We start from the raw sequence: 20647 nt of genomic DNA on the forward strand, positions 1-20647 counted from the left end.
GCCATTTCGGCCACTTGGTTTTGCAGAAGGCCCTAAAAGGCTGTAAGGGGATCAAGTAAAGCCAAGATCCCTTCCTTTTAAACTGGAAAAAATTAAGGATTGCCCGCAGAGACAGATCCTTATCTAGCCTACGGAGTTCGGCAGCAAAAGCCGACAAGTGCCTCCAAGAATTCGGAGTCACCTGACCTAAAGGGAGTTGAAAAAAATCAAGAAGCTCTACAAAAGGTGGGGGAAGAGGGAAACGAAGCCCGCATTCTAAGCAGGCTTCGTAAACGGTGGCATAACCCTCCGGCGGGTCGTTAGCCCTATGATCATCGTCAGGAACCACCGTCTTCCCCCCGGGAAGAAGATATTTTTCGTGTAGAGATATCACGGTGTCCTTACTCAAGACGCTGTGAAAGTATTCTACAGTCTTCTCCCCGGATTCTTTCCGGCTAGAAGACCCCTTATCCCCTTTCCTACCGCTACCTGACTCAGAAGAAGAAGAAGACATGGTTCTTACTCTTTGAAAGTCTGAAGAAATTCTTGAAAGCGGAAGGAAATTTCTTACGCAAAAGAGAGAGATTGCAGAAGAAGCAATAGCAAAAGTGTTCAACTGATGAAGAAAGGACGTATTTATCAGATTCGGAGAAGATTTCAAAATCATCGCACCGTTTTCGAATCCCACCTTTTCAGGATTCAACGGCCGGATTTTACTGTCGCATTTAATGCAGTCACGCGCAAGGCACGTCCCCTGACGTCAGCCTTCCCCGTACCTTTATCCAGAATGCCGAAGTGACTCGCTTCGCCGAAGTGATTCACTTCGCTTTTCGGGGGGGGTAGTGATGGGGTACGTACTAAACAAGCCCAATAGCAGTGACGGCCCTTCAGCCCAAAGCCCAAGGAAGAGTATCAGTTCGGCATTACCAAAGAGTTCGGCCCTAGCCTACAGCTCGGTAAAAGCCGACCAATCAGTTCGGCATTACCAAAGAGTTCGGCCCCAGCCTACGGCTCGGTAAAAGCCGACCAATCAAGCTCTACTCTCAGATCGGCAAAAGCTGCTCGGCAATAGTTCAGCAGTTCGGTCTCAGTATTCGACCGAACTGGGAGATAGTGGACCCATGCAGGATCTCATGACCACTACACGATCTATTTAGTGGTGTCAAATCATGCAGGATCTCATGCGGGATAAGCGGACCAAACAAAGAGGTAGTGGACCCATGCAGGATCTCCATGACCTCCACGACATTCACAACCATCATTAGTGGTGATGCAAGCCACGATCTTAGTTCAATGTATAAATAGAACTCAGATCAGATAAAGAAGGGTTAAGCTCTCTAGAGATAAAAGATCAAATAGCAAGTCTGTATTGTAAGCTGTAGAAAACAGATCAAGCAATACAACTCTGCCCTCTTTTCTTCCCGTGGACGTAGATTTACCTCAGTAAATCGAACCACGTAAATCTCTGTGTCGTGATCTGCATCTTCCTGCATTCATCACCATCAAAAATTCGCCAAACCATCAGAGGGCCCCATGAGTCTAAGGCTGGGTCGTTCGACCGTCGACCAGCCTGATCCAGACTAAGTAGCTGCCCTATGAGTCTAAGGCTGGGTCGGTAAACCACCCTGATCCAGACTAAAGTTGCTCGTCAATAGTAGTGGCAAAGTTTTAATAATTGTGAATATAAGTTGTTGAATGAAATTGCAATGATGGAATATCATGCGTGATGAGTTTTGAAAACAGCTTTTTGTGAAAGATTTACATTTATGGATTTAACAACTTCCAAATATTTATATTACTGTTTAATACTTTAATTTCGGTCAATAAGTTTCTAGTAAGTATTATTTACCACATGGTACATTTGTACACACGTTTTTAAACTATTCCACCTATTAATACTTGGAGACAAAATTTATGATTGCAAATTTCTAATTCAAGGTTTCAGCGCTTCATTCTGTTAAATAAAGACAAATGTAATTCAAGTTTTAACTGAATCAAATATTTCTAGTAAACAAAGATAAATGTCATTTTCACTATGCCGCTAAGTTGAGACATTTAGATATCTGTCCCATTGCATACGTAGACTCATTTATTAACAATTACTAAATCGAAGTGTCGTGTATTAAAAAATAAATAAAATTCTGGAACCTCGTGATAACATAAAAAGCATATGCTTTCGCTAGAAACTTTTCTATCTTCATTTTGGACCACTTTAAACAACTGAATCATCACTTCTATTTGTGTCTAGTGATGTTGCTGTAAGCATTTATATAGCTACAGGTACACTTCAAATGAAATTTCTTGATTTTTTAATTTAAGCATTTCCCAAAATGATTGATATGCATATATATAAGAATTTCATAAAATATAAACTTTTTATTTCTATAGAAAAATAAATAAAATTGTAAAGAAAAATAAGGGTTATTGGTTTCAATATTGGATTACTTAGTCGTCAATATATATAAATATTCCTTAAAAAAAACTTCGTGTGGAAGTGGATCAGTCGAACGTTTCGAAAAAAAACAAAAATAGGTTTGAGTGGAAAAGTAATTTAATAAGTATTCATTTGATAACAACATGCATGCTGAAATTTGGTCAAAGCCATGATTATGTAAGTGGTTAAGGTAAAGTTAATGTGAAATTATGACAACTAATATATAGAATAGAATGTTTCTTAAGCATAATTAGATTTCCATAAAATTTGCTTTAAACGAGACTGCACGTAAGATTAATTTTATTTTTTATTTTTTTTTTAAAAGGAGGATCGACGGTGGTTCCCCACCAACCCCCGAAGTGACTCGGACCCCAGCCTAACGGTCAGAGGTGAAGCGTCTTACCAAGACGTGCTTCGTTGTCAAGGTGGGATCCAATGGGTCCACCAGCCCCGCAGGAACGGGTCCAGGATTTTTCATCTCCCCCAGCTCCTGGGTCCATGCACGAGTATAGGCGTAATCACCTCCCTAAGCTCTGGAGTCAGGCCAGTGAATCTACTAGGCCCCAGGGAAATTAATCCCCGAGATGCGCCTCCCAAAGGTCAAACACGTGACCTCTAGGATGAGGTGGTATCCTTGTATCCCTTCTCAACCAGTTGAGCTAGGAGGCTTGGATCTGCATGTAAGTTTAATTTGCGGCTAATACTTTCATCATTACATATGCCGATCTGTCAACCCCTAAATTGCTTTCTCGTATGTATCACTACTATTATTTTGATTGTTTCCTTAAAATTTGGCCAATACTTAATAATTTGTCATCATGAAATTTTGTTTCTTTCGTTTTTAAGTAAGCTCCTGTTTAGGAATAATGTCCAAATATGCAGCCGCGTTATAGTCTTAGCCAAATTTATAAATAAGGATGAATGATTTTTAGAATATAAACTACCCATACTATTCAAACAATTTAATGTATAAACTACTAGTACCAAGGGCGGAGTCAGGATTTGACGAGAGGAGGGGCAAAAATATATTTATAATCAAATTTTGTTGCAATGAGAAGGGGCATTTAAAAGAAAATTTAAAATAAATTTTTAAATTTGAAGAAAAATATCATGGGTATAAATTTTTGAGGAGGGGCAAATGCCCCACCAATCCTCCAAGTAGATCCGCCCATGACTAGTACTAACAAAGTAACCCCGCCATTCATTCAGTTATTTAAATATGCAAAAAGGTTTTCGATCAAACTCTTCTCATGGATTTTTCAATTATATTACTTTATGAATTAGCAGATTAATTGTCACATTACTCGTGCGATTGAAATTCAGTTGTGCCGCACAAATTAAAATATCTGTTCAAAACTTCATAATAAAATTCTCGGTAGTTCGTGTGGAATCATTATGCAATAACTCATGTCATCATATATGGTGAATTGATGAAATATACAAATATTCATTCACTTAAAATTTAGAATATATAGATCCCGACCCTCCTCTACCAAAATAAATTTCTACTAGTCTGTGTTAGGATCGTCGACTATATTAGTTTACAATTTCCATTATTTCCTAACGTGGGATGAATTTGTAATCCAACAGCCTGCTCCAACGTCCAATACTTAATCCAAAAATATAGGATACCAGTACTAAAGTCCCTTAGCATTAACTGATTATACTGAAGAAGTTATAGCTGAATTAGTGACATGATTTTATTCTACTTCAAATGAATAACTTAGTACATTGATATAGTTATGGTTCAGAAGCGCTACAATGCTACACGGCTGATTGAATATAGAGTTTCTCAAACAACTAAAATTATTCATAAATATCCACATAGGATGTATGAAAATGTAGAATAAATTATATACTACTCATAGCTAGACATGATAAAAGAAATACTTTAATCTCAACTAGTTGTCTTCTTAATAAGGTTAATATATGATTCCTCTCAAATCTACTATGTTACCGTCTCCTACGGGTAGATGTATTTTTAATAAATAATTGAACGACCATTCTAATAATTTTAATGACAGGAATCTCCAATCTTGTCGTTGCCCTATATTTCAATTATTTTTCTCAGAAATCGTGAAATTGAGATCAGTGAAAAATTGTTGGTTGATCCAAGCGAATTGTCGAGCTCCGAGTTTTTCCATATGAGTAATTTTTTATGAATTACGTTATTTAGTATTCTGGTGTAATGACGTATGTGCCCTTATCGTAATGTATTGCTTGGGTATATATAGAAATATGTAGGCCAATTTCGGTAAACTTCCCCTATTTGAAAATAAAGAATATTCTTCCGTTCATTTACCCCTAACCATATAAAAATTACTAGATCCGGGCGGTGATGCAAATAGAAGCTTATAAAATGTTGAATTGTGTCACTATAATTAGTGTTTCCTTTTCCACTTTTTTTTAACACAGTTTTACAGATTAAAGCAAGGGGCATATGATATCTAAAAAATGGCTAGTGTAAAAGAAAGCTTTTGGAAGGCGAGGGGCAGTCTTGACTTTTCCCATCAGGAACGACATGGGGCATCCTAAATTGTCAATTTATTGTAAGGCTTTATTATTTGCAAGTTAAAGAGCGCTTTTTCCTCAGTGTGTGCAGTGAATTAAAAGCATGAATGCGCTGATGCGATTTCAGAGCGCGTGTAAAGCGTGCTTTGCTTTCACGTGATCCGTGAGCAGGATCATTTTTGCTAGTATTTCCTTTTCAGACCACCAGCCTTTTGACTATCTAAAGAAAATTGCTTGTAATAGTAGTACAATTTCTTAAGTTCATTTTTTTAAACTACCGCTAATAAGATATAAATAGAATATGTGGTACAAACTGCAAACTCCTTATCAACATAGTGTAAATTTTCAATATTTTAATGTCAATACAAGGTCTACACAGCATCAACCGTTGACACTGTGTTGATATTTTTTGTTGCTATTATTTTATTATCTGTTGATATTTTCTAATGGTCTAGATCATGGTTTGTAGTTTGTATAATATTTAAGTTTGCATTTAATTATATTCATCGTATATATCTATCATTATTATGATGAACGAGTTTATTTTACAAATTTTGATTATTTTTGGAATATAGTTTAGTAAGGAGTAGTATTTTAATAATTTGATACTCTATAAATCCAGAATGTAAGAATAGAAGGTTTGGAAGGCGCGTGGTGAAGAAAGCTATCCGAAAAAGGATAAAAGAAGTATGTATGTCTATGTTGGGTCATTATCAGTTGGGCCTTGTGTAGTAACCCGTTTTGTCCGGGTTGCTATCCTAACAATTCATTGCCCCCCTCTGACAACCACCTCCCTCTTTTCTCCTCCCTCTTTCTCTGTAATTACCACCATATCCTTTGCATTTCCTTTTCCCTGATTAATTTTGAAGCCGGGGGTATTTCTGTCCTTTAACCGTTACTAATAAATCTAATCCCAACAATATTATGTAGCGATTAATGATTAATGCACTAGGTGGGGCCGCTCATTTTTTCTACTTTTAAGAATTCCTTTGCCTCCCTCCTTTTGCATTGCTTTGTCTGTATCAACTCTATATTGATATTTAAGATGATAAAGTATTATATTGGGTTGAAAGCATATAATAGCTATTTGTTAGGACCTGCCCTATTGTCGGCTTGCGGGCATCTCTCTAGAGGGCTTTTATGGACCTTAATCTCATTATAGCTCTGCTCGACCAAATTTATAATAATACAAATTTATAAATAAGTAAATAAATAAAACACGTGATTCTTATTAATTGCGTAAAATTAGAGAATTGGACATCAATGTTATTAATATTTGGTATTTGGTTATTCGATAATTGTTGACATATTTTGATATTTTTTTTAAAAATATTCGAATTTTAATAATTACTCTTTTTTTTAACAAAATTAATAGTTTTGCCTAGACCCCTACTCATATTTGGAATATTGCCCAGTTCAATTTTAGAAGTTTTTTAAATTGAAAAAAATTGCGTGATCCAAACTCTCTTTTTTTGATCATATGATGATTTATAACCTTTTCGGTAATTTTTTATAAATTTCAAGATCAAGAATATTAACGTTATTGACTTGGTGAGAAACTTCAGCAATTGTTTTAAATTTTATTTTATTTTATTTTTCATACAATAAAAAGTCTAGATATTTTATATCACGACATCTCATGTGCACAATTTGATTGCAACAAAATACAAGGAGGTAAAGGAACCAAAAAATTGGGACCATCTTTTCCTACTAAAAATAGGGCCTAATTGCCATCCTTATTGCTGTAACAAAAAAAGATAATTTCAAGTGCGGTTACCTTAAATGAATATCCCCTGAGAATTTACAAAAAAGAAAAGCCCTAAACCATTATAATTGTGAGGCCAAACTTATTAGATTTGTGGAAACAAAGTATAGTAGTTAGGAGGAATTAGAAGAAAATGGAATAAGCAATTAAACATTTTCGGTAACGTAACTTTCGTACCTAGACAAATTTGACAGCTAAATGAAACTTTACCAAACTCTCAATTTAAATAACATACTTAGGAGTATTAAATTGGTGCGCTTGTTTCTTGTTGCTCCTTTCAATATTTTTTGCATTTTATTAGATTATTTAAGAATAAACTTGAAGACAATTAAAAGGAGATGTGAATTAAATCTTGAACTAGTTTTCTTGGTCTATTATGGTCCATCATTGGTCCCTTACTTATGATGTGTTCAAATCAATAATTAAGACATCTAGGCATCTAGTCTCCACTCTAATTAAGTTAAGCAACAATCAAACAAATGTGAGTTCTTTTTTTATTTGGTTGATGTGAGTAAATAATTAGTTATCGAAAATTAAAAAAAATTGAAAGTGAATTAAATAAGGCAAAGGGACAGGAGGGAGATTTGTTGAAGTGGAAGGGGACAGAATAGACATCCCCCGAAAATAAAGGGGGCTTTTGTACACAGACTGCTCCCAAATTATCACAATACATACAGTTGGGTATATCTAATTATAATTATTTAGTTTCTCACACATTCACTCTCTGCCACACACATACATCTTCGCCCAGCAGTTGCAGCGCTGCTCTTTGCAGGCCTCTCATATTTATATCGAAGATCAAAGTAGTGTTATCCAATTTGAATATAAATTGTGCGTAGGGGTAGGGAGTAGCGTCCTTTAAAATATTTCCAGTTTTGTATTAATGCAGCTTAAATACACGAGTTAATAATAAAGTCTGATTTGATGTACAGAGCGGAGAAAGGCTGCCCCATTTTAGTGAGAGAGAGAAAGCTAATGCTGCGCTGCTAAGTTAAATAAAGGTATCTCTTCTCTCTCATCCTCAGCTCACATTTTGTATGCTTGTGTATGGAAAGTAGAAGCAACACGCATCCACTTCATAATTCCCTATTAATCCTCGGAATTCGCTTCGATTAGGTTTCGAATATGGTTTGTGGTATGATCGATTTGAACACTGTCAACAATGATGATGAAACGGCGTCGCCCTGTGGCTCGCCGTCGTCGTCGGCGGCCTCCGGGAGCTTGGAATTGGCTGCGCCGTCGGTGTCTATGGAGCTGTGGCACGCATGTGCGGGGCCGTTGATTTCGCTGCCGAGGAAAGGGAGCGCCGTCGTCTATTTCCCCCAGGGACATGTGGAGCACCTCCCTGAGCATCCTGCTGTAACTTATGATCTCTCCCCCCACGTATTTTGCCGCGTTGTTGATGTTAAACTCCATGTATGTTCGTTTTTTTACCTCTTTTTTGGCGTTGAATTGCTGAATTTGGTCTTCGGTTGTGTTGAAATGTTGGAGGTTCTGTTGGTAGGCGGATGCGGCAAGTGATGAGGTGTATGCACAAGTTTCACTCATTTCGGATCAACAGGTACGGCAAGATAATTTTCATGCCGTTGAATAGCATTCTCTTTATATGACTGCAACTGCGGTTCTGTTTGCTATTAATGTTGAATTTTTGAAAAATAATTGTAGAATGTTTAAGTTCTACTTCTGATTAGTTATTGCTACTTTCTGTTTTGTCATTGTAAATCAATTTTTGTAATGAGATGCTGAGGTTTAATCCTCTTGCCAGTTTACAATTATTTGGAAGATTGCTTAGGTTCCGCTCTAATTCTGTATTTTGATTTGGTAATCGACAAATTTAGGAGTTTTATCTTTCTTGGGAATGAGTTTGATGTTAATCTTGGACATGTGGTTTTCTTTTTTCTTTTCAAGGGAATTGATCTTTCTTCCTCCGAATTAGAAAGGAGTGGTATCATTTTCCTTCTTGCCCAGATTTCTATTTTTGGGTAATTTAGTTATTAGTAATAGTCTGCCTTCTTTTGTGGAGTATCATTATCAAGATACTCCTGTGATCTGAAGAGAATTTTTATCAAGTAAATTTATTTGAGCAGATAGAGCAAAAATGGAGGGAAGGCATAATGGAATCTGAGGCAGAAGACGAAGATCTTGAAAGTGTGGGGAAGACTATGACACCCCACATGTTCTGTAAAACTCTTACCGCATCAGATACCAGCACACATGGTGGATTTTCTGTTCCTCGTCGCGCTGCTGAGGACTGCTTTCCTGCACTGGTAGCTAAAGCCACACTACCCCCCCCCCCCAAAAAAATGGATTTATCTTTGAGCTTACAATGGTGTTAAATTGATTAGATCACAATGTATGTCCAAATGCTGACCTGTTGTGTTCTGTTTATAGGATTATAAACAACAGAGACCTTCACAAGAGCTTGTCGCTAAGGATTTACATGGAATTGAGTGGAAGTTTCGGCATATCTACAGAGGTGAGTGATAATGCTTACTTAGGTGGTCACAATGCATGTGAGCGCTATTCAAACACTTTGTATTCAAAAAAGAATCTCAATAGTTTTTGTTGTACAGGTCAGCCTCGAAGGCATTTACTGACTACTGGTTGGAGTGCATTTGTCAATAAGAAGAAGCTGGTGTCTGGAGATGCTGTCCTATTTCTAAGGTTGGAAGATTATGCACTTACTTGGGCTATAGTTAAATTGATGAACTCTTAAGAAGGAATATTGTTGCAGAGGTGGTGATGGGGAACTGAGGCTTGGAATTCGTAGAGCTACGCAAATCAAAAGTGGTGCTACTACCCTCCCCCCAACTAGCAATGCTAGTAGCATTGCTGCAGTAGTGAATGCGATAACCACTCAGAGCACATTTGATATTTGTTATAATCCAAGGTATATTAGTTACTATGTGACTTTTGCCGATATAGTTTTTAAATCACTTGATTTTCTATTATGTTCCCTAAGCTTGCTGGACGAAGTATATTTGGGTTCAATGCCATAGAGAAAGAGCCTACTGAATGTTTTTCTTTTTTTTAATCAGGGCTGAATCAGTTTTGGATGCCATTACTTTTACATTGTTTATTCTTTTAATGTTATCTGAATTCAGACAACAGAGGCGTCTGCGAACACAGCCCATCTTTATTGCTGTTAATCTTCATTTGGTTGTGGGTGAACTATTTCTGTTATCAAAATTATACATTTCTTAAACAATTTGTTATCTTACTAAGCTAATATGCTTGTCTTCTCATACTTATTTTTTGACTTCTTGTGTCTGAATCTATAGTCATGTTATGCAGAGTGCGGTCTTCAGATATTATTGTGCCTCATCACAAGTTCTGCAAGAGCCTTACACAAAGTTTTTCGTGTGGAATGAGGTTCAAAATTCGCTTTGAAGCAGAAGATTCTTCTGAGAGAAGGTTGGTTTCTTTTAGTTTAAACTTTTCGTTCTTATCTGATACTATTAGGAGACTAATTTCACTTTGGCAGGTGCAGTGGCCTCATTGTTGGTGTCAGTGATGTGGATCCTGCAAGTTGGCCTTGTTCAAAGTGGAAATGCTTACTGGTTAGTTTCTGGTTGATTTAGGCTTTTATATCATACTCCGTATCATATTTGTATTATCTTTGTTTATTCTTTATCTGGAGCTAACTTGACTAGAGGCATCTTGCGACATACATCGTGGTCTGAGTCAGTTAACCTATTTGAGAGATGGATATAAATAAGTTTTTTTTTGTTTCTGATTGTGTCGAAAATACCATGTTATATCCTGGGCTGTATTAGTATAATAGAAACTCCAAATGATTGGTGCAGGTTAGATGGGATGATATGGAGGTCAATCGTCTTAATAGGGTATCTCCTTGGGAGATTGAGCTGGCTGGTCCTATGTCTGGACCCAACGGCCTTGCGTTGCTTGGAACCAAAAGAAATAGGACAGGCTTCCCAGCAGCGAAGCCCGATGCTCCCATTCACAGAGGTTCACACCTTATTTATCCAGGCCGGAGCTTGGTTTTTCTCCCCATTTGTTACCATTCCACCGGAATGGGAAATGCTTATTTGAGACTAATTGCTAGTATCTATATGCTTCTTACAGATGGGAACGATGTTTCAGACTTTGGAGAGCCTCTAAGGTTCCAAAAGGTCTTGCAAGGTCAAGAAGTATTTCCTTTCGGTTCTCCATATGGCGGAGGTGAGGGTTCCCGGAATCACCTATCAGACATTAGGGGATATACGAGCCTCAGCGGCTTTCATGCTGGCGGAAACAGCATCAGGCAACATCATGCAGATACTCGGAATTCATTGGAGAGAACTGTTGCAGGTGAATCCTTTCAATTCCGTAAGGTCTTGCAAGGTCAAGAAACAACACCAATCCTGTCTTATGGAAGAGGCCCACTGGAAAAGAATGCTAGTAATGTGTTTAATGGGATTCAGTTGCCCAGGAATGGGAGTTGCTGGTCCACCGCACCCCAGTACAATGTTAGTCCCCACCTTTCACCATCAATGATTCGAGGGTTATCACCTTCTTCAATACCGTTGTTGCAGCAGCCAAATCCTCAAAGCTCTCAAATTACGTCCCTGCTTTACGGCCATCAGAATAAACATGATACTAGCAATCCGGATTCATTCCGTGTTTCTCCAAGAATTCCAAAGAAGTTTGCACCATATGAAATCAGCCCAAAGGACAATCTGCAGCATGGATACAGATCCCCCGAAGCCCCTAGCCCAACAGTGTCAACTCATCGTCCTCTCCTTACTCAACCGCTATTCAGGGACAGCAATAATTTTGTGTCCATGTGTAAAGACAGTTGTAGGCTCTTCGGATTCTCTCTGACTGAGGGGATAAATGCAATCGGAAAGGCAGATAATCAGGTTGCTCCGCCTGCTTCTGCTTATGGTCATGGGAGCAATGAAGAACTGTATCAGCCCCCATTAGTGACAAAGGTTATGGCTAGCAGTTGTACTAAGCCTAGCGACATGCACGCTGTGAGAGACAGGCTTCTCGATATCGCTCTCTAAACATATTCGGAGGCTGAGAAGTGAGCAGGCAGCAGCTCTTTCCACCGCAGGTACCCTTGCTTTTGCTGCTTTTACTTTTGAGTTGAAGATACATGCAAGGATGAGAAGAGTGGGATGTTTTTGTTTGGGGTGGAACTGAAGAAGTGCGCCTCTGGGCAAATAGTTGGCTGATAACAATGCTTTTCTATGTTTGTATTATTATTTCTAGATCCTAATATCTCAGTGCTGAAATCACACCACTGACTGCTGAATCCTATTTAAAGTGTAAATCATCACTTAATTATCTGAATGGATAATATTTCTGTACACTATGGTTGCAACTAAAGTGGTTCGATTACTGAGAAACTACTGTATGAAGTATGAACAAAGAAAATGTTGGTTTGTAGTATGAACAAAGGACTGATTAGCTTGTGTTACTATTCATGTGTAATGATGCAAGAATCCTTAGTTATTGATTAATTATATCCTGATCAACTATCATGCATAAGGTTAGAAAATTATCATGTTTTCCCAATACTTCTTAGTAGCATATTTTTCAGTACATTAAATTAAAAAAATTTTCTTCCTGAAACTAGAAACAGTAAATAACCTACTCATTGGTTTTTAGCAGAAAATAAAATTCGGTGCTACGGCTGCCCTATATGAAAATGGAAAAACGTTACGTTGAATTTCCTAATCGGGAATAAAGTGCAATTCGATTTCCTTATACGAATAGTAATCAGCCGCCAGTGATGATAATAATAATGATAGTACGGCTAAGTTTGGAAAACGATAAGACCACCTAACAAACATACAGAAATTATTCAAAGTGTTCTCATTTGTATGATTGGAGTTTATTTTTGCAAGAGCTCGGAGCCCGAATCAGAGTGTCTTCATTTATTTTTTAAAGATTTAAAATTTGAAATTACAATTAATGAATATGGGAACACTTCAAATTTAATTAGGGTGCCGGTATCTGGAATTTGTTAATAAAAAATAATAAATCCTTGAAAGCTTCTAGTTAGGATTGAAATTCCGCGTTATACAGTGTGGCACGTGATTTTGGAAAGTTTGGTGTGTTCACAACTTGATACGACGACGAATCGAATGAGTTCCCTCCCTTTTTCCAAATATGTGCATGGTTTCTATAGGTGGGCGTGTCTTCTTTTACTTTGAACTTTGATCCTCTCCGTCACGGCTACCGTGTACTCCGCTGGACCCCACTCCACTCCTTTTGATAAATTACATACTCCATCTTTCAAAGGAGCTTCTCTAAATTATTAGTGTAGTTTTAAAAAATATCTGCGTCGGAGAAATGGCTGGTGAAAGTGACGGAGGAGAAGAAAGTGCGAGTCTTGAGACGACGCCGACATGGGCGGTCGCTACGGTTTGCTTCGTTCTTATTTCGATTTCCCTTCTTTTGGAGCACGGCCTTCATTTGCTTGCCAAGGTTACATTTTGCAATCCCCCCCTTTTTTAACTCCAATTTCATCATGTTTATAAATGTTTATTGATTATTACTTCATATTTTGCTTGAAGTATTTGGGGAGGAAGAGGAGAAAATCACTCCTTGGAGCACTCAACAAGATCAAATCAGGTTCTTGTCTTTTCCTTTTCATGAATCCAGATACTTGTGGATATAGATGCATATGATTCAATTGGAGAAAGATTTTATCGGAACATAAGAGTCATTTTCAATTAGTGTTCGATTGAATGGTCTGTGCCTCTATCGACAATAAAAGATTTCTTTTTGTCGAACTCACTTCCTTTTTTCTGTGTGAGTTTCGGGAATATCCTCATCCGAGATCTACATCTATGAATTGAAAGGTCCGAATGATCAACTCTGCAATCAGTTGTTAGAATCAATAGGTCTTCAAATTGTTCATTTGAAAAAATGGAAACCCTTCTTATTGGATGATCATGATACTTTTCAAAACGAAAATTCTTGATCAATGGAGAAACGCTCCTTTTGTTCGATAAGATACCAAAGTGCATGAAAGTTCTAGGCACGATATCCTTTGACAAATGATAGTATTACACAAAGACAATTGGCTGAATCCCGTGAAACCATTGAAAAAGATATGCATATATCGTCGAGTAATCAGGCATGATGGTGATAATGCAGACTTGCTGCTTTTGGGGTTTATCTCGTTCTCGCTGGTGATGCTGGAGAAGCCAATTGCAACCATTTGCATACCTAGAAGCGCCGCAGAAACCTTTCTTCCTTGCAAGAGCCTCACAACTGACGAAGACGAGGAACCTAAATGTGAAGAAAATGTATTAACCTCCTCTCCATCTTTATTGAGTTTGATTAGTGGGATCATGTTTGATGATGGTTGTCGAATGCAGGGGAAGATGTCGTTGATGTCGAGGGGTGGTGTCCAGGAGCTTCAGGTCTTGATCTTTTTCTTGGCTTTCTTCCACGTTTTGTCCACTTTACTCACCTTCACTCTTGGTGCTGCAAAGGTACAATTATTTTCTTTCTTCACAATTATTATTATTCTTCTTCTCTACAACAATGGGACCTTTTCAACACTGTTTTTCAATTTGAGTTTCATGCCTTTTTGGCTCATTTAATTTGAGTATTGCAGATGAAGAGATGGGAACATTGGGAGGCAGAAACTAGAACCTTGGAATATCAATTTTCAAATGGTATGTTTATTTTTTCCATCTTTGAGATTTGCCTTATTTGACATATAGAATTTACAAGAGTCTGTATTTTGTATGATATAGATCCAAGGAGGTTCCAATTCATTCACCAAACCTCATTTGGGAGGAGACATCTTAGATATTGGAGTCAATACAGATTGTTGCGACTGCCGGTATAACATACTCCTCTTAAAAATTTTATGATTATGGTTGGATCAGTGTTTGATGTTTCCAAAATTTTGGCAGGTTAATTTTCTTCGACAGTTCTTTCGATCAGTCTACCAAGTAGACTATCTCACTCTTCGACATGGCTTCATCACAGTACGTACTTTCTCGGTTTCTCTTGTACAATATTTCAGAATGTTACTACTGAATTAGCTTGTCACCTTCTTTTGCTGTTATTGTTTTTCAGGCTCATTTCGCTGAAGGAAATAGCTTCGATTTCCAGAAGTATATCAAGAGAGCACTTGAGAAAGATTTTGAGGTGGCGGTTGGTATGCGGTAATTCCTCCCCTTCCACTACAGTCATTGCTAATCGAACGACCAAATACGAATTTCATGACTGATAATGCCAGCTTCTGTTTTTTCAGCCTCTGGATTTGGGTGTTCTCTGTGCTCTTCATATTCTTCAATGCATATGGTAAGGCTCAAACTAATAACAATTGTACATTGCAAATTCCAATAGCTAAAGCTAACATAATTCCCTTCTCTAAGTGCAGTATTCAATAACTATGTTTGGCTTCCCTTCATCCCATTAGTGGTAAGATATGAACATAGATCAAAATTTGATGCTATAGTAACACGCCTATTAAAAAACTCTGTGTCGCAGATGCTGCTCATTGCTGGCACTAAGCTGCAAGGCATCATCACGAAAATGTGCTTAGACACTAGTGATAAGTCCCATGTAATCCAAGGAACATTGCTTGTTAGACCAAGCGATCACTTCTTCTGGTTCGATCAACCCAGATTCCTCCTCCACCTTATGCACCTCCTCTTGTTTCAGGTACTACTTGTCTTCTTTTTCTTGATCATGTGTTCACATCTAATAATTCATCTTCGTTTGCAGAACTCGTTTGAACTGGCATTCTTCGCATGGTCTTGGGTGAGTACCAAAACAGTGACTTTCTAGAGTTTATAGCACTCACTTGTGACTAATGTATGTTGGTTGGTGGATAGTACAAATTTGGGCTGAGGTCGTGCTTCCACCGCAAAAATGAAGATATCGTGATCAAGATAGCAATGGGAGTGCTGATTCCCATCCTCTGCGGCTATGTCACTCTCCCCTTGTATGCTTTAGTCACTCAGGTATGCATAGATGAAGCAATGCCATCTCCTAAAGTTGCCGGTTTCTCGCCATTATTCATTCAGCTGGTTGTTATTGACAGATGGGAACATCCATGGGAAACTCTGTGTTCCCTGAAAATGTGGTTGGAGGGCTCAAGAGATGGCGCGCCAAGGCCAGGAGAAACTTGGCTGCCAGGAGAGGAGACTTGACAACGCGTTCCTTGGATGCATCGGTGGAATCATCTCCCTCATTTGCTAACCTTGATGCCTCACTGCCTTTAGATCTGGATTATACGAGCGATGATGATGGGATTGAGAGGTCAGACCACAACCAGCAGCAGCAGCAGCAACTCGGCTCTTTTCATGGTATCGAGCCGAGCAGAGTCTAGTTTTCGGCATTGTACAGCTCTATCTTTTGGATCATGTCTCTTAATTTTTTTATCATCTTTTTTTCATTGTTAGTATTATTTGTACATGGTTGGTGAAAACCATTGATGAAATTTATATATATATATATATATATATATGATGGAGAGGTCAGTATAGAGGTATTTATTTAGTAGTATTTGCTAATGTGAACAATGAAAAGAAGATTCAAAGATTTTTCAATTTTTTTCCTTGTATAAAGCAAAAAAAAATGCTTTGGGTTTGAAAGCTTTTGTGCTAACTGACGCCTATTTTGAATAGATGAGAGGCATGACTGTGAAATTTGGTATGTGATATGTAAATTACTACATGTAATTTAATCAAATATTATACGTATAAACGATATGAAATTAAAAGATGTGACGCAATTAACAGTAGATGATCTCATGACATATTCCACGTGGTAAGGTTTGCATGACAAAATGTGTAAACATATTTTATCAACAAAATGAGAGCATTAGCAATGGGGCGCCCTAAGGCGCTCCACATCAGCAGTTTTATCCTCCTACCTCCCCACCTGCAGTGGGGCGCCCTAAGGTGTGCCCTATGGCGCGCCACATCATTATTTTATTATTTTGTTTAATTAATTTAACTGTTTTCAAATAACAAATAACGAGTAAATAAAAAACGGTCTAAATAACAAACGGCGAAATTTTAATAAAAAAAAGTTACATCATTGAACTAATAAAAAAAAAAACTAAGTCGGACCAATTCCCAACTTCCGACGCAGCTCATCGAGTAACGCCAGGAGATATTCGGCTTCGTCGGGGTCGGTACACTTCTTGAGGGCCCTGTGCGTCTGCAACATCGTCCTTGCCATCGACGTTGTTGCTAACGACTCAAACGCGGTGGACGTCTGGGTCGGGAGCTCTACCGGGACCGGAGCTTAGGTTGCAGCGTCGACGATGAGGTCGCGGTCGCCTTCCCCTTGGCCTTCGCAGCCTTGACGCCGGGAGGACGCCGGAAGGACACCGGTGTGCCGGAACTCCCTTCATCCACGTACGTCCGGTTGAGGTCAATCGGGTGACTGCCGCTGCTCGTGTAGTCACCAACTTCGGTGACCTTCGTCCTCTTCGGCGCACCAGTGTGCAGAATTCCACCTTGGAACTTCTGTTTCTCCCTCAAGAGCGCCCAGATGGCCTCGTGCTTGAAATCGCCGAGCATCGACCGGTACGACAACATCGCTTTAGTGCGCACGTCGCTCGCGCTCTCGCCGCTCACCTGTGACCGCGTGAACTTCTCGAACTCCGCCGCGTACAAGTTCACTTGCTTCTTGACTTGATCCCAGTGCTTGCGGAGTTGCTCACGCTTGCGCTTGTACGCGGTCGGCGGCTTGACCGAATTGTAAAGGTCCGCGATGCGTTCCCAGTACGCGATCTGTCGCTGGTTGTTCGCGAATATCGAATCTTCCGATATATCTACCCAACACCGGGCCAAAGTGAGAGTTTCGTCGTCGTTGTAGTTCGTACGGCCGGGGGCGTACTCATCACAATCACCGGGAGGCGGCAACTTCTGCGCCCGCTGCCGGTTCCGCTTCTTTCTGGCTGGGGCGGAAGCGGTCGCGGCGGGGTCGGGATCGGCCGCTGCGGTTGGGCTGTACGGAGACGGCTCCATGTCAGACAACTCATACGATTCCGTACTGAAATCGGGATCGTAATGGGTGTTGGTGTCGAACGAACGATAATCGCCGGGTTCTGTACCCGGCCAATGCGCCCCTGCGCTAAACGTAGGACTATTGGGGCTTGAATCCATTTCGTAGTAATTATGTAAATGTAAGTTTCGAAAATGAAATCGCGTGAAATGAAATGTTACAAATGAACGGTATTTATAAAAAAACGAAACTGCGTGTCATCGTCCGCGGTCGATCGTCCGCGACCTCCACAATGGGGCGAACGATGGCGCGGATGATAGCCATCGTCCGCGCTATCCTCCGCGACCGAAGTATAGGGCGCGAATATCGTCCGCGCCCTATGGCGCGCACCCGCAATGGGTGCGGACGATGGATGGCGCGGACGATGCGCGCCATCGGGCGTGCCATCGTTCGCCCATTGCGGATGCTCTGAGGTGATGTTGTGAAATTTTCTTATGTTGTATCGTCATGAAGTATGTTAAAGAATTGCAGAGTAGGTAGGCATCTTTCTCATAGAAATTGTGAATTAATTTACACTGACTCTTGAATTCCTAATAGTCATAGATTTGTTTGGAAATTCATGTCGTAACTTGTAAGAGATTGATTAATAAGAAGATCCATGGAAATTGCTAAGAAAACTCTACGCATATATCATTATTCTTTGCAGCCAATGATTCTCATCACTAATAGTAGTAGTATTTTTTTTCTTCACCCACCACTTATATATACATAATGAGTCTTTTTATATACGATTTTTAACACATACATTAATTAAAATACGTACTAAATACGTATTATTCTTTTGAAAATGGTTTGGATCCTCTGTCCCACGATAGTTTCTCACCTTGTGTTACATGAATCACAAAAATTGGATCCCACAATTTGTAGCTCATTGTTCCTTCCAAAATTCCCACCTTGTTCGTCAGCAGAGCAAATGGTGATGTAAATTGTTTCCTTAAGTCTCTCAATTGATGTGAATTTTATTGAACTCCATCCCCTCCAATGACTAACACACTAAACTACGAACATATATTTTGTTGTACTTCTTTCCTCAAAGATTAAATGTAACATAAATTTTAAAATATATATATAAAATAATAGAAAAGGTAACGGAGTGTAATAAAATTTGATGGAAGTAAATTAAAGGAGTATAGGTCCATCTCAAGAATTGAGACATTTAATAATAGGGGAAATATTTCATAATTCCCTTATTCCAATTTTATAATAATAGAACTCGCACTCCACAAATAGCATTCAATTATATCCTTAAAAACTTGTGTTGAAAGTAAATATTTTGTCATCATTAGAAATCTTATATTGTTATTTTGGATGTACTTTAGTAAAAACGTCATTCTATTTTTTTTTGTATTTGAAATCAAATTCCATTAATTCGTTTTATCCATTTTTATTATAAAATTAATATAATTGACTAATTAAAACCCGTGCTAAAAGTTAATAAAATTTTTATGGAAGATATAAAAAATATTTATCTAAACAAATTATATACTATGAGTAAAGAAATTGTAGAGAGCAATAGGGATTAGGTGTAAGGAAAGAGTAAAAAGAATGTCTACTAGTGTAGATGCTCTAACATTGTCAAAACTAAGTACTACTCCTATAATTTTATTAAAGAGTAACAATCGTTTTAAAAATTTATATTATACCATTTGTTCAAATTCTAGTAGCTCCCTAAGATCTGAAAATCAAATAAATACGAGTTTCAATTTTTCTCAATTATCTCATATATGTACAAAATGATGTCATTGGTAATGCTTAAAATGTACTAGTATTGTTTAGTGTACATGTGTTGACCAAGAGATAGCATAGAATGCTCAGACCAAAGGTTACGGGCTCGAATTCACCGTGACACAACCTTTAAAATTTATATATTTATTTGTCAATAAAAAAATAATTATTTAATGAAATTAAGAAAAAAAGATAAGAAAATATTAAAAAGAGTGCAGTACAGAAGATCGAAATCGCTCTTGAAAACTGCATCATTGACAGCACTAGATTAACAAAAACAATTATCGCCATCATTATTGTATTGATTAACCACTAATCACCAATTGACCGTATCCAATTGCCGTCGCCAATACGATGGGATCCTCCAAATGACGTAGTGACACGTCGTGAACAGTGACCATGACGTCCCATATTACGTCACAGTCGTTGACGTTAGAGTCTACCCCTTACCTCCAAATTATTTATACCCAACCCCACTCACATTTTCAATTCCCCCCTTTCCCCTTTCCCCTTTCCCCTCTCTCTCTCTCACCATGCAAAAGGCGCTACACTACCGGAATCTGCTCCCCGCCTCCGCCGGCGGATCCGCCATCCCGCCTCCCGGAGACAACCAATCCGGCGGTGAATTCGCGTCCGGCGCCGTGAATTTGAGAAAATTAGTGGCGGACAACGCGGTGGTGGTGTTCGCGCGGAAGGGCTGCTGCATGTGCCACGTGGTCAAGCTCCTTCTGAACGGCCACGGCGTCAATCCGACCGTTGTCGACGTCGACGACCACAACGAAGGCGACGTGACCGATCAATTGTCGAGGATCGTCGGCGCTGCGCCGCAGTTTCCCGCCGTGTTCGTCGGCGGAGAACTTTTCGGAGGGCTGGAGCAGGTGATGGGAGCTCATATCTCCGGCGAATTGGTGCCGCGGTTAAGAGAAGCTAGGGCTTTGTGGCTTTGATCTTTCGATTTAATACTCTCTCTATTTTCCCCTTTTTTTCTTTTTTCAATTTAATGAAAACGTTTACTTCGAGATTGACTAGAGCATAAATGGAGATCGGAAAAATGTTGCATTAGTTTATAGGGGGTCTTCATCAACTATAATTTTTAATAATTTTGATTTAGATATTCATCTTAGATCATTGCGTGTATAAATTATCAAGACGGCGTCACTACCAATACGTAATAAATTAAACTACTAACTAATTTTGAATATGTAGGTGAAATAGAAAACCTTATACGACCAAGT

General features: G+C 38.8%; 3 protein-coding genes across 5 annotated transcripts; all 3 read left to right on the forward strand.

Annotated features, from left to right (window-relative positions):
* The first annotated feature begins 7387 nt into the window (after nt 1-7387).
* On the forward strand, nt 7388-12004 carry LOC121790615 (auxin response factor 3-like). 3 transcript variants are annotated; one of them, XM_042188798.1, is made up of 12 exons: nt 7388-7530; nt 7622-7690; nt 7806-8105; nt 8194-8250; nt 8777-8956; nt 9081-9165; nt 9263-9353; nt 9424-9579; nt 9984-10103; nt 10174-10249; nt 10496-10658; nt 10776-12004. In XM_042188798.1, the coding sequence occupies exons 3-12, from the start codon at nt 7815-7817 to the stop codon at nt 11696-11698; spliced, it is 2142 nt and encodes a 713-aa protein (XP_042044732.1). In that variant the 5' UTR covers nt 7388-7530; nt 7622-7690; nt 7806-7814; the 3' UTR covers nt 11699-12004. The 3 variants fall into 3 exon arrangements, with proteins under 3 accessions (XP_042044732.1, XP_042044734.1, XP_042044733.1); XM_042188800.1 differs by having other exon boundaries at nt 10180-10249; XM_042188799.1 differs by having other exon boundaries at nt 7430-7520.
* Nucleotides 12005-12937: 933 nt separating this feature from the next.
* On the forward strand, nt 12938-16219 carry LOC121790614 (MLO-like protein 12). The gene is made up of 14 exons (XM_042188796.1): nt 12938-13127; nt 13217-13274; nt 13803-13954; nt 14027-14143; nt 14269-14329; nt 14411-14499; nt 14573-14647; nt 14739-14827; nt 14917-14966; nt 15046-15086; nt 15156-15329; nt 15393-15428; nt 15503-15631; nt 15712-16219. Exons 1-14 carry the CDS (start codon nt 12993-12995, stop codon nt 15997-15999), a joined length of 1494 nt encoding a protein of 497 aa, XP_042044730.1. The 5' UTR covers nt 12938-12992; the 3' UTR covers nt 16000-16219.
* A 3700-nt stretch (nt 16220-19919) lies between these two features.
* On the forward strand, nt 19920-20435 carry LOC121790617 (monothiol glutaredoxin-S5-like). The gene has a single exon (XM_042188802.1). It carries the CDS (start codon nt 19946-19948, stop codon nt 20357-20359), a length of 414 nt encoding a protein of 137 aa, XP_042044736.1. The 5' UTR covers nt 19920-19945; the 3' UTR covers nt 20360-20435.
* Nucleotides 20436-20647: the final 212 nt, after the last annotated feature.

The sequence above is a fragment of the Salvia splendens genome, unplaced genomic scaffold (assembly GCF_004379255.2).
Source record: "Salvia splendens isolate huo1 unplaced genomic scaffold, SspV2 ctg567, whole genome shotgun sequence".
Classification (NCBI taxonomy): domain Eukaryota; kingdom Viridiplantae; phylum Streptophyta; class Magnoliopsida; order Lamiales; family Lamiaceae; genus Salvia; species Salvia splendens.